General features: G+C 37.1%; 1 protein-coding gene across 2 annotated transcripts in view; it reads left to right on the plus strand.

Annotated features, from left to right (window-relative positions):
• Positions 1-12,523, plus strand: part of LOC124158139 — a 28,903-nt gene that overhangs the window by 241 nt on the left and 16,139 nt on the right. Inside the window, exons 2-6 of one of the 2 annotated variants that reach the window (XM_046533334.1) lie at positions 276-461; positions 555-700; positions 3,717-4,053; positions 4,908-5,263; positions 7,152-7,600. In XM_046533334.1, coding sequence (XP_046389290.1) covers positions 276-461; positions 555-700; positions 3,717-4,053; positions 4,908-5,263; positions 7,152-7,600 — 1,474 coding nt within the window. Of the gene's footprint in view, positions 1-275; positions 701-3,716; positions 4,054-4,907; positions 5,264-7,151; positions 7,601-12,523 lie in introns of both variants that reach the window. The other variant, XM_046533326.1, reaches the window with a different exon arrangement.

The raw sequence follows: 12,523 nt of genomic DNA on the forward strand, positions 1-12,523 counted from the left end.
TTTATACATTTATCGTCATTTTTATGTTATTTTATGATGCACCTATCGTCTGGATTACTTGAGAGAAATGCTTTTGGTAGGGTTTTTTTAAACGGAAAATATTTAGATAGCTTTTTACCCAGAGAATTCTGGAAGTTTATATTTTGCCGTTCGAATGGGCTTCAGCGTTTAAAATTAAATGTAATGAACGAATTATTTGTGACGCATACCTCAATTCATGATAATTATTCTGAGATCTTAATTGAAATGCTTTTTCCTGAAAACTTTTGTTACAGATAAACATTTGGGATCTGTTGAGAAACCTCCGGCTCTGAAATTGATTCTCAAAGTCGGTAGCTCTTCAACTCCGGAGCACAGCGATTCGCCTGGCCCACCGGTGTCCAATTATAGTGTAGCTACTACTTCTTTTGTTGAAGACGAGGAAGAAGTGGATAAGGACGCAATTGTTGGGAGAATTGAAGGTCAGAGACGGGTGTTTGAGGAGGGAACTGGTACTTGTAGAGAGGGGTCTGAAGAAAATTCTAGGATATCCTTGCCCTCTTCCGGCCCCGTAGGTCTTGGTAGCTCGGAAGGCAATCGGAGAGTCCTGACTAGCGGAACAGCGATGGGAGGGAGCGACGAAAGACATCGCAGAACTAAGAAAAAGAAGAAGAAGAGGGAGAGAGACAAACACGAAAAAAGGCATAAACGACATCACAAAGTGAGTTATTTCTTCTATCAGTCATCCTTAACGCAGTGTCTTCAATGCATTCATACCAAGGCATTTACTTTTAGTGGAAATGTGTTTTCTTCGGTGTCGAAAAGCGATGATTTCTTCTATGTTATATTCTTAATGATGTATCATCGTTCCAGTCACGATTTTCTTTTGCAATCTAACTTCCTTCTGGGTCATTGCATATCAACCTTACCACGGCATGTTACCCACCAGCTCGAAATTTCATGAAATTTCGTACTCGTGGTTGGTTTTCATATTTATTGACTGGTGTTAAATTTCAGTGCTCAGGGCTATATGATTTTCAGCTCAGAAAGACCTGTGCAAACTCAAGAAAAAGCAAAACAGTGGAAACCTATTTAGGCTTTGTTTACTTAAGTATGCTTATCCGTCTTGCATTTTGTACTTTATGGAATCTGTCTTTATTATACCCAGAGGTTGAAAGTATTTTAAATTCATGTAATTTAATTATGTATTTTCAATACCTTTGTAATTTATATAATTATTCAAAAATGGAATTTTAACGTATTTTGTATTTTTAAACAAAAATACTTTTGGAAAATATTATGTAATTTGATAATACATTCAAATCAAAATACATATTTTAAATCAGTTTCGATGCAAGGCCAGGGCTGCCCCTCTGGCACTTCGGACATTTATTTGGGCAACCATGCACTTGATGAATTATTAAATCCAATTGAAGTTACTTTTGCTGCTGTACGTGCAATAATGTAATCAATAATGAAGTTATTTAGAGTGTATACCCTAGGCAAAAAAATCACTCTATTAATTTTCTGTTTATGATAGTTGTGCACCCATTGACTGCTGCCAGCACTGCTACTACTACTGGAGCCCCATGCTTCTGTTACCTGTGGACTATTTGAGCTGATAAGGAAGCAAAAATAATATTACTCACCTATTTGTATTAAATATTTATTAGTTTTATTTTCAGTCAGATTTTCTAACTTAACCCTTTCGCGCCGCACGTCAGGTGGAGCCTACGCGAATTTTCAAACCCATGACACCTGACGTCGGGTATAGCTGTCATGGATTTTTCAATGCAAACGAGCGGACGTTGGCTCTAGCTGATGCGAGGGAAGAGAAGTGACTGCTGAAATAGCAATAGGGTGGTTTCCTATAATTTTTTATTGCCTAAATCGGAAGATTGTTACTCCTGGAGTACGGATTTCACGCTTTTAGATTTTTAAATGACGATATCTATTTTTTGCCATTATATGAAAAGTGAAAAATTTCAAGCATGTGAAAATGCAATGGCTTTGTGTGAATTCTGGGAAAAGCCCGGTGTGACATCATTCTGGTTCTGGCTGCCGCCGTGTGAGGCCACCTTGGTGTGAGGCTATAAGCACCTATACATGCAGGCTGCTATGTGCTGCAGACTACCCAGCTAGCAGGTAGCGCTTGGCTTAAATAAGGATAATTAATACCTTATCAAATGAAGGAAACTTTCCGTCCGTAGGCAGTTTTAATTGGTGATTATTAAGAGATATTTCCCTGAGCTCAGTGTCTCATGCATGCATTGGTAATCTCAGGCGATGTAAAACTCCTGACTACTCGTATAGCATCTAGGTCCCTGTGACATCACGTGGAGTGACATCGCATGGGTGCCAAAATGGCCTTTTTCAAATGAGGATAAAATTGACCATTAACATTCGTCTAAAATGGGATTTCTAAAACCAAATAATTTTTACATTATGAATGCACAAATGGTGGGTAACGAATCGCATCATTGCCTTTCGTTTCCTTTGATCAAGGAAACTACCCTATTGTCTGATGCATTCAGGCCCGGCCTGGGACCCAGCTTAGCGAGTCCTTAGGGCCACTCCCCATGCAATAAAGCCCGACCCTCCCACTCATTTATGATCATCCTCACCACAAATCCGTTGCAAAGTGGTTATATTGTCAATAGTTTTTTCAATGATATTTTGTTGCACACTACAATTTTTTATTCTTTGAAATGAATTCTTTGTTTTGTTCTGTGCGTAAGCAATTTTTAAACGAAATTTTATTGTTAAAAATAACGGAATTCGAGACTTATAGCCTTATTACGTTTTATTTACGAACTTTGTTGTTATTAATGCTAGAAATTGTTTAAAATTCCACAATTCTTAAAAAAATGTTAGTAATTCTTTTAGAAGAGTAAATTATTGAAAATCAAATAAAATGTTTGGTTGAAAAAACCACCGGTAACCAAATAAGTTGACTGTGGATTTGTGCTATGATAGGGTTAGAGGGTGTAGTCCACTGGCTGGGGTATGGGAAGTGCACCCCATGGAGCTGGGTCCCAAATCTGAGGGACGAAAATACCAGGATAACTTAAATGCAAAAAAGAGCTCCTTACAGAGAGGTTTAAAATATTCTCATGCTACTCGTAGCACGGAAAATGTGTTCCAATTGTAGGCACAGGCAGGAAAGGGTGAAGAAGAAAGATTACAAATATTTTTTTAATATTTTAGCAACAGGATACCATCGACCACTCAGATGATGGAAGAGAGCATTTTCATTATTTTGTTAGGCTTGTGTTTTAGAATAATGGAATACGAGAATTGCTTATCTACTCAACCTACACTTTTGCGAGAAAGCTTCAGTTTGAATTGTAGTTGTGAGGGTTATCTTGAAAGACCATCTCTCCTGTGTGCTTGGGATTTTGGGTGACGGAGCCTTTTCCATCACTTCCCCTCCTCCTCCTCAATACCTCTCCTAGCCATCTAGTAAGATGCATATGTTGTCTAATATTCCACTCTTGGCTGTTGTAATCTTCTCCTCTCATCCTTGTGTTCTGTCCTCTCATTGGCTACAAAGTGCTTATTTAAATGTGGATAGAATTATAACACAGGTAAAATCAAATAATCAGATGAGATTTTTATTTAGTTTTAAGTTAATTTTGCTCTTAAAAATAGTTAATGAGAATATTTACTTTGTGTATGATTTTTTATCAGCATTAGCAAGCATGATTTAGAATGCAAAATGCTTGTTTACCTTACAGGAAAAACGAAAGCACTTGAGGGGCGGATCAAGTCAAGAAGATGATGCAGAAAATGGTTTGGCAGGTGGGCATAGGAGGAGGGAGGGTGTAGATATATCTGTGAGCGTCCATGAAGGAGGAAATCAGCGAGTTGCTCCTGAGATTGGAGCTACAGGAGGAAACTTTGGAGGGACAGCACCTTCAAGTGGACTCATGGCTGGAGCTTCTATAGCTTCTGTTAACTCAGCATCATCCCAGCACTTGCCCCCACCTGCCAAAAGGCCTTGTCTTCAACCAACATCCCAAGGACAATTTGGTGACTCAATGCCTCCTAACCTAGCTACAGCTAATATAGAAGGTATTATCTTCTGTTTAAGATTAGCTGTTTCTATGGCATTTACTGAATGGATTAATATCCCCTTTTTATATTTTATATGTAAGAACAGAGTATGTGATACTCTCAATGAAAGAGGGGTGATAAAAAAGGATTGCACTGTGAGTAGATGCAATTTGGTTGAAAAGATGAAAATATCTTCCTTAGTCAGTCATTCTCTTAATTCATTAAGTTAAAAATATAGTGCTCGTAAGTGGTTGCCCTCTTTTCATGAGTGGGTGATGACATTAGAGTTCTATTTTGTTTGAGGGTGAAAATTTTTTGAGTGAAGGATTTGCTCAACAAAGAATCATTTGAAGCCCAATGCTTTAGGCAGTGACAAGCTCAGCCTGAGTTTGAGATGTCATTAACATATTTGCAAGAGTGTTACTGCTGTCAATTTTTCATTTTGAATAGCTTGAGAAATAGGCAGATGATTGGAAAGTGTTTTGTATTTTTGTAGGAGGTTTTACATAATTTATGGTTTAAATATTAATAAGTATTAAATTCACTCCTTTGTTGTATTGAAAAATGCCATAAATGTTGCTTAGGTACATTTCAATTGTTATCGATTTTAAGAAGACTTGGAAAATTTGGAAATTCTATCTCACCAGAAAGTTCATCCACTACCACTTAAAGACCTAATCTGTGTGTGAATTTTAAAGAGCTGTGGTGATTATAATGGCTGAAATAATGGATTTTTCAAAACTTTCTCTTATCTCCTTATTTAGGTTACCTTAAGAAGTGTTATTTGATATTTATTTGGGAGGTTATTAGTTCAAGGAATTGTTTTAAGGATAACTTTTCTCAAGCATATGGTTATTATTTATTTTTTCAAGGATCCAATGCTGGCAGCAACCAAGGACAGCCTACATCTCAGATGACAAGTTCTTTAGCTGCTAACTCCAGTTTATCAAATGCAGGACTTCAAAGCCCTGGATCAGGTGGAGGTGGATCTAGAGAACCAAGATCTTGTGTATTGCGTCAGAGGCAGCAGGAGCGTGGTCCATTGCAGCGTTTGTTGGAGCATCTCCTGAGAGCATTGGAGCGACGAGATCCACATCATTTTTTTGCATGGCCAGTGACTGATAGCATAGCTCCTGGGTATTCGAGGATCATAAGAAGGCCAATGGACTTCAGTACAATGAAGCAAAAGATAGATGAAGGACAGTATGCAACATTAGGAGAGTATGTGGTTAGTAATTTATTATCATTTTGAAGAGGCCATATTGGCCATGCATTCTCTAAGTATTAACTTATATATATGGGCTAGGTTTCTTAATTGGTTGTTCTATTTAATTTACACATACAGTATAACCACAATGTAACAAAATTCGAAGGACCTGAAAAGTAGCAAATTCATTATTGCGAGCCTTATTCCCTTTCAGGAAGGTGTCATTCATGTTAAAGCCTGCAATTTGCCTCTTTAAATCTGATTAAATTCAGTAACTTTTAGCTCATTCTTTCTCTCTCTGTCTTTCTTTAATTTCAGTAGAAAACATTGTTAAGTTATCAATAAGCACAATCTATGTGTATTCAACCTGTGGATCAGCTATAGAATTTAAGGAATCAAAGAAACCACTTTGAACTTCTAATTTTACGTAAGAATTATCAAATTTCTCATTAAAATAGAACTAATTTTTAGCCCGTGGCAATCTGCAATCAGTTCGCTGGCTTGTAACTGTCAAAAAGACCACTCTGAAATAATATTATAAATTAAAAAAATTTAAAAACGTTTTTCTCGCCAACTAAAAAGAAGAAAATAAATTTCTCTGTCCATGTCTGAATCTCGATATGAATTGTTACTCAAATGGTGACATACTTTATGACAATCATTACGACCAAAATGAAAAATGTTGGGCGCATGTAAGGTTACATTTAGTGTTTGCAATATATATGAATTTGGATTATTAATGGCATCGGGAAGGTAATCCAGGTGGCAGCACTAAATTAGGTGTCGTGGGCGAGTAGAGGTGATTGGTTGCGTTAGTACATTTGTTTGTGTGAAACAATAACCAGCCAGAGCTCTGCCAGTATACTCTCTTAGCCGAGTATCAATAGCATTATGATGAAAAACATAGAACGAGAAGTTCATGAGCAACAAAATGTGAATAAGACCATCCTGGAAAATGACAAAGCACTCAAACTGAGTGTGGTGAATGGAGTGGTTGAATTCATGGGAATGGACTGCTATGTAGCATATTCTCAGCCTCCCTGATTGGGAAAATTTGTGTGAGTGTAGGTGTAGCTTTTGAATCGTTTAGCAAAATGCCATTGGCCTCCTTTGGTCATTACTTGAACTTCTGCCAATCAACAAGTGCCTAGGCAAGTAGCGGCTTAAAAGATTGCTCTTAAAAGATAGAAATGATGGAGTGTTCCCACTGAGTTGTTACGTATATCAGTTGCACTCCGGGGGAAATTCCATAGCTACTATGGAAGCACTCTCAACACTCGCTCCCTATGAATGTGCCCATGGGCAGACCATCTTGCACAGGTTGTTGGCCACACTCTTAAGCTGTGGTGGAAAATCTCCCCTTTTTACTCTCGTCTGGACTCATTCTGTTTTCCTATAGATGAGTTCAAGTGTGGTGGATCACGGTATTTTGTAATTTTAAACTGTTGTGAAAATTAATATTATTCTTCTTGTTAACTAGAGATAACAAATTTTCTTGCTAATGAGTAATGATAGTATGAATCACTCTAGAATTTAGAAATTCTCAACATCCTAGTCTTATTATTGTCCAGATTACTGACATTTGAAAATTTACTTTTCCACCAGGTTGCCAGAGTGGCCTTTTGGTGTTTTTTTGTTAATTAGTGGCTGTAACATATTGAAAAATTAACTCAGAAAATTAAAAGTGGCAAATTTCTAAAACATGAAATCTGTGTGCTACGTATAGTTTTTGAGAAATATCCCTGATGTTGACCCTATGCTTTTCGTGAATTTCAATGGAATGGCCCTTTGATCTCATTTAGATGTTTATGACCATTACTTGATCCAATCCACTGAAAATCAATTGATATATCATACCTGTAACTGATACTTGATGTTATTAATGCCATTTGATTTTGATCTCTCATAGGAAGATTTCAAGTTAATGTGCAACAATGCAATGGTTTACAACCACCCAGATACTATATACTACAAGGCTGCAAAGAGACTACTTCATGTGGGTCTTCGCACAATGACACCAGAGAAAATACGGCCCCTTGCACCTGTTTTACCATCATTAGCTCGTCTTACGAGGAGAGAATTGGGCTTTGAGCTCAATCTCCCTCCACCTCCTCAGCCTCCCCAGCAGCCACCTGCTACTCTCTCAGCGTCTTCACAAATTTCGGGATCTGGTGATGCAGTAATCATTAAGCAAGAAGGAGAGGATGAAGTTTCAATGGAAGGTGTGGTAGAAGGAGGTGTTTCTAATGAAGCAGAAGTTGGGGTTGGAGGAACTGAAGAAGGAGATGATGAATTTGAAGATGGTGATGACATGGCTCGTAGAGAAGCTAAGAGAAAGAACATGAAGCCGAAGCCTGGGTGAGTTAATTCTTTTATCTTTTGTGGACTGAATCTGGTTATGATGCAAGTTGATGTTCGACATGTTGAATAATTCAATCTGTGAATGTGATATATATGAATACATGTTGATATCGGTTCTAATATTTAATATTTATTTTGGGCTATTGCAAATGTGAAATTGGCATATTTGATGTGAAAAAAAGTCATTGCAACAATTGCAGTGTTTATCACAAGATTTTATTCTCTTTTGTATGCTACAGGCGGTCCCCGACTTTCGTACATAATGCGTTCCCTAAAACTTGTACGAAAGTCGAATGTACGAAAGTCGAACCATTGACTTCCATACTAATTAGGGGTTACGTTCCAGAAGAGCGGAATATACGTACTAAAACCTTTTTTTTCACGGAATTCATTTCAATTGACTTAATTTTAATAATATGTTCATAAAACTCCTCAAATCATCTAATTTCTTTCATAAATACGCAGAAAATGCAAATAAAAGTTTAAAAAACAAGAACTCCGTTGGCTATTGAGTGAAAATTCCTCTTGGCGTTTATGTTGACATTCCACTTATTATGTCCACTATAAATAAAAAGACATATCAAGAAGCATAACAAAATGTAGTTGTTGAACCCGCACTCTGGATACCTTTTAATTTTTACACCAAAATTCGACATTTGGCAGGTGACATTCGTGATCGCATATATTTCGCACGTTTTTAAAAAAAAGACAAAAGACAAACGGAATTCGTGTGATATTTCGTGCAATATCGTTGCTGAAGGTGTTCACATGAATTAAACAGCACTCAAACGAAAAACCACAATTAGAAAGAAGATCTTACTAGTTTTATTGAAAGCTATTTGATGATGTCTAGTCAACTTCTTTTGAAAAATATCTTCAATGAAGGCTTTCTTCTTTTGATAAAGGAGCCTATAGCAGGCAGTCTCTCTCCCAAATAAATCACCTAGATTAGAGTCAACTACTAACAATTCCCTTCATTATATACGTTCGTATTGTTCGCATATACTGCCATTTGAAACAATTGAATATTGGGATGCGCAATAAACATCGCGGGAATTAAAAAAAAATTACAGACCAACGTCCGAAAGTCCGAATTTAGCATACGAAAGTCAAGTAAAAGGTGTCAATTTTGAACGTACGAAAGTGCAAATTGTACGAAAGTCGAGTGTACGAAAGTCGAGGACCGCCTGTACTTGCTTGACTTTGTGCAGTGAGATGGCATTTTCTACTTCTGGCTGAGAATTAATCAGTGGCAATGGCTTTTGATTTTTTTTTTAATGGTTTACATGTTCCTTACCTCTTCAGTCCCGATGACCAAAATATATACACTTGATCTTCATTCCGTTTCAGACGTCATAACTGAAGAATGAGTCTCTATTTTGGCCTCTCATAACACAGCCTTTGTCACAGCTCCTTCAGTGCCACACATGTGAAATGACAGACACAGCATACGTAGCTGGATGCACACAAAAACTTTTTAATCTATTAAATTCTTTAAAGCCAAAAGTTAAATGCTCCAAAGGCTTTTTAGCAATTCCTCAGCTTATGTTTGAGGAGGTTTCAAACTGGTTTTTGATCCAATAATTTTGGTGGGAATTCTTTATGACTCTGGTTTTAATTCTGATCTAGAGAACTGGTAGAAATAGAAACTGATCTTGCCAATTCCTAATATATTTGTTAAAAATAAAAAGTGAACGCAATAAAATAATGCAAGCTCAAGCCTGGTTTTGCTGAGAGTACTCATGGCAGTGGTTTTATTTTATTTGAAAATTCATTTCAGTACTATAGAAAATCTTCTGCTAGCTGTTAAAATATGGTGGAACTTTAGTAGGTTCCTCCTTAGCATGTATTCCCCCTCGGTACGGTGATGTATCTCGGTCCCATTACCATCTGAAGAAATTACAGGTAAAACTATTTGGTTAATACGTTTTAAATAGTAGCTCTTTCCTCTGTAGTATGCTCAATTACTTGTCATGAAGCAATCCGCAAGTTGTTTCCTAGTATCTTCTGAATGTTTAAACCTCAGAATTCAAAAGTTGTTTTATTATTATCAGCCATTGACATTCTTACATTCCTGCCACATCTCTCCTTCTACAACCATGATGCATCCAAGTGCATTTCTCAATGCAAGGAGTACGTGCATCATGTCAAAAATCATGGTGAATATGTACTAGCACTTACAAAATGGCAATGGGGAACTTGCATGAATTTTTTTTATTTCATAGGCGGACAGAAAATTATTTTCTGAATACAACAAAGAAAACCGCATGTAAATCTGAGTTTTCCTTCGCGAGATATTTAATGATAAATATTACGAATTTTAAAGCGCGGGAAAAACTCCCTCACCCCCCAAGCCACTGCCGACGAAGCCTCGATGACGTCAAAGGTGCCTAAACATCACGCGAAGCTATTGTTGTGATTGTTTGTAATAGTTGCCAGCAGTTGTGAGAGCTTCGTTTGTTAGACGTGTTGATTATTTTATATTTAAAGATAAATATCCGACGATAGAGGCTTGGAAGCCCTCGTATTTTGCATTATTTATAATATTAATATCTGAGTAAGGGCATAAAATATAAAACTGGAGCAGTTAAACCAAAAATTTGATAATACCTAAATAACATCGTTGTAGGAGTCTGAGCCACGGCCATTGGAAAGGGGATACGTTAATTGTAAGTTGATGTTATCGACGGCATATCATTCATTTAAGTATATAATTAGAACGATTTTGATGTTTACTAATGTCCGCTTAGCTTTTATATACAATAACTTCGTCCGTTTATTCGTAGGTACCGGAGAATTTGTCGTTTAGGACTGTCTGTGCTTGTATTATGGGGTGAATTCCAGTCAATGCAACTTTTGCTCGCTGATTGGAGACATCTAGGAACATTTTTGTGCCAAAATAGTGTTATTTTCAACGTGACATCTCCCGTTAAGCTACTGCTAATAATCACAGTGCCAGTGGTTGTAATGCACAAAGTTTGACAAGGTTGAAAAATATCGGCCATGAGTTATCAGTGTTCCATCGTGATTGAATTGTAAAAAGTGCTACTACGCTATCGATAAATGTCTAACAGTAGTGTAAAAATTGTCAGTGGCGTGCTAATCTCCGTTGTTCACCGTAGATATGACATTTCACGATCACGCTATTGAAATAAAAACTGTGTGTGAAGTTTGTTATTCCATTATTTCAACGAATAGTAGTGAGAAATGTCACCTGTGTCACTTGTGTGGGATAATTTAAGGGTTTAAATCAGTGAATAAATAGTTGTTTTCATCATAACGAGTTCTGTTATTGTAAGTTGTACGTGATGAATATAAGAATGTGATAGTGACATCCAGTTTTTGATTAGAGTATTTGCCTATTTCCCACTATATTATTATGGTATATGCTAGTATATTGTTTATGGATTTACCTATATTATTGAAATAGGTTGTAGCTTGTGTGTGTGTTGGCAGCGGAACCGATTCGCGATCTCACATGTGGATTGTGTGCAGACTGTTTTGCTGTGAATTCGTACCGTAGGACGGATAGGACTACCTTCTCCGTTAATCCGGCGTTGCCAAATTCAACAGCACAGCTTACTCTAATGTCAACAGCACAGCTTACGATCGTTATCCTCCAGTATTACAAGTTTCTTTTACAACTCGATTTGCCGCCGACGTATAGCAATAATTTGTCTTAACAAATTCCATGAGGGTCGTGGCATCAATTTTTGGTGTTCTAAAAAAAGGCTGGTGTCCTAACACCCCATGCCACACGCCTTTTAGGCGGCTTGCGGGGTATTATGTAGACGTAGATGAATTTCAGGTGTACTATTCGAACGAGTGGCAACGTTATCATCCATTTTTCTGATAACCAAAACACACGAAGTGAAACGCTTGTACTTCATCATCCCGATGCCGCATTATTAATATCCCAAGTAATAATCTAGGCACAATAGCAATAGGAATACTTGCCCAAGAATAACAGAACAAAATAAAGTGACGATGAGCGGCTAAATACTCCCTCAAAACAAATTTTACACCATGCGCTCAGCGTATTTCCCTACTCCCTACGGTTGTTTAGGCACCTATGACGTCACGCCTGGCCTCGGCAACGCTCGGGTGTCTTCGCGCAGTGGTCGGCTCAGAGAAATTTTTCTCGATTTTAAATGCAATTTTTTTATTTCTTTTGATGTTGAATGGAGAAACTGAAGGTATTTTTGCGAGCTAATGTATCCATTTGACTTATTCAAAATAGTTTTTAGAGCAATCTACGACCCATGCAAGTTCCTCATTAAAGCCACTTTCTTCAATCGCACACATTAAAGATGATATGAAATTACTGGATTGACCAGCGTTCCCTGGGCCTATATTCTATGATAAAAGTATGGAGTTGACAAGTGTTACTGTGACAGAAAATCAATTCTTGTGTTTGGTTTCAAGCATATCAATTCTGTGATAATATGAAGCTAGCAGAAAAATGTACTTTTCTAATCCTGTTTCAAAAATATGCATAGATAAGGCCATTATCAGGATTTTACGAGCTCAATAAGTGCTGAGAATTACTTGATTGCAAATTCATTTTATGTATGAGGTTGCAGTTTCAAATATCAGTTGATTCATAAGGTGCTTTTGTCTAGTAGGGTAATGTATTTATTTAGTTGTACACCAAGAGCACTGAACATGTGATGAACCTAAAGCACAAAGGCTTTCTTTGCACCAAAGAAATTTTTTCCCAAAATCACGCCTAAAAAATTAGGGTTAGGACTATATTTGGAGAATTAAGGAATTACCCTTCCAAAAATTCAGGATTGCTTTATTGTACTCTGAATGAAGGGTGGTATTGATGTGTATTGAGCTTTGAAGGATTGTGTTCAGCACTCTTAAAATGAGTTTTAAATTATGGTGCATGCTGAGAATTGCCAAGACTATATGTAA

The sequence above is a fragment of the Ischnura elegans genome, chromosome 1 (assembly GCF_921293095.1).
Source record: "Ischnura elegans chromosome 1, ioIscEleg1.1, whole genome shotgun sequence".
Classification (NCBI taxonomy): domain Eukaryota; kingdom Metazoa; phylum Arthropoda; class Insecta; order Odonata; family Coenagrionidae; genus Ischnura; species Ischnura elegans.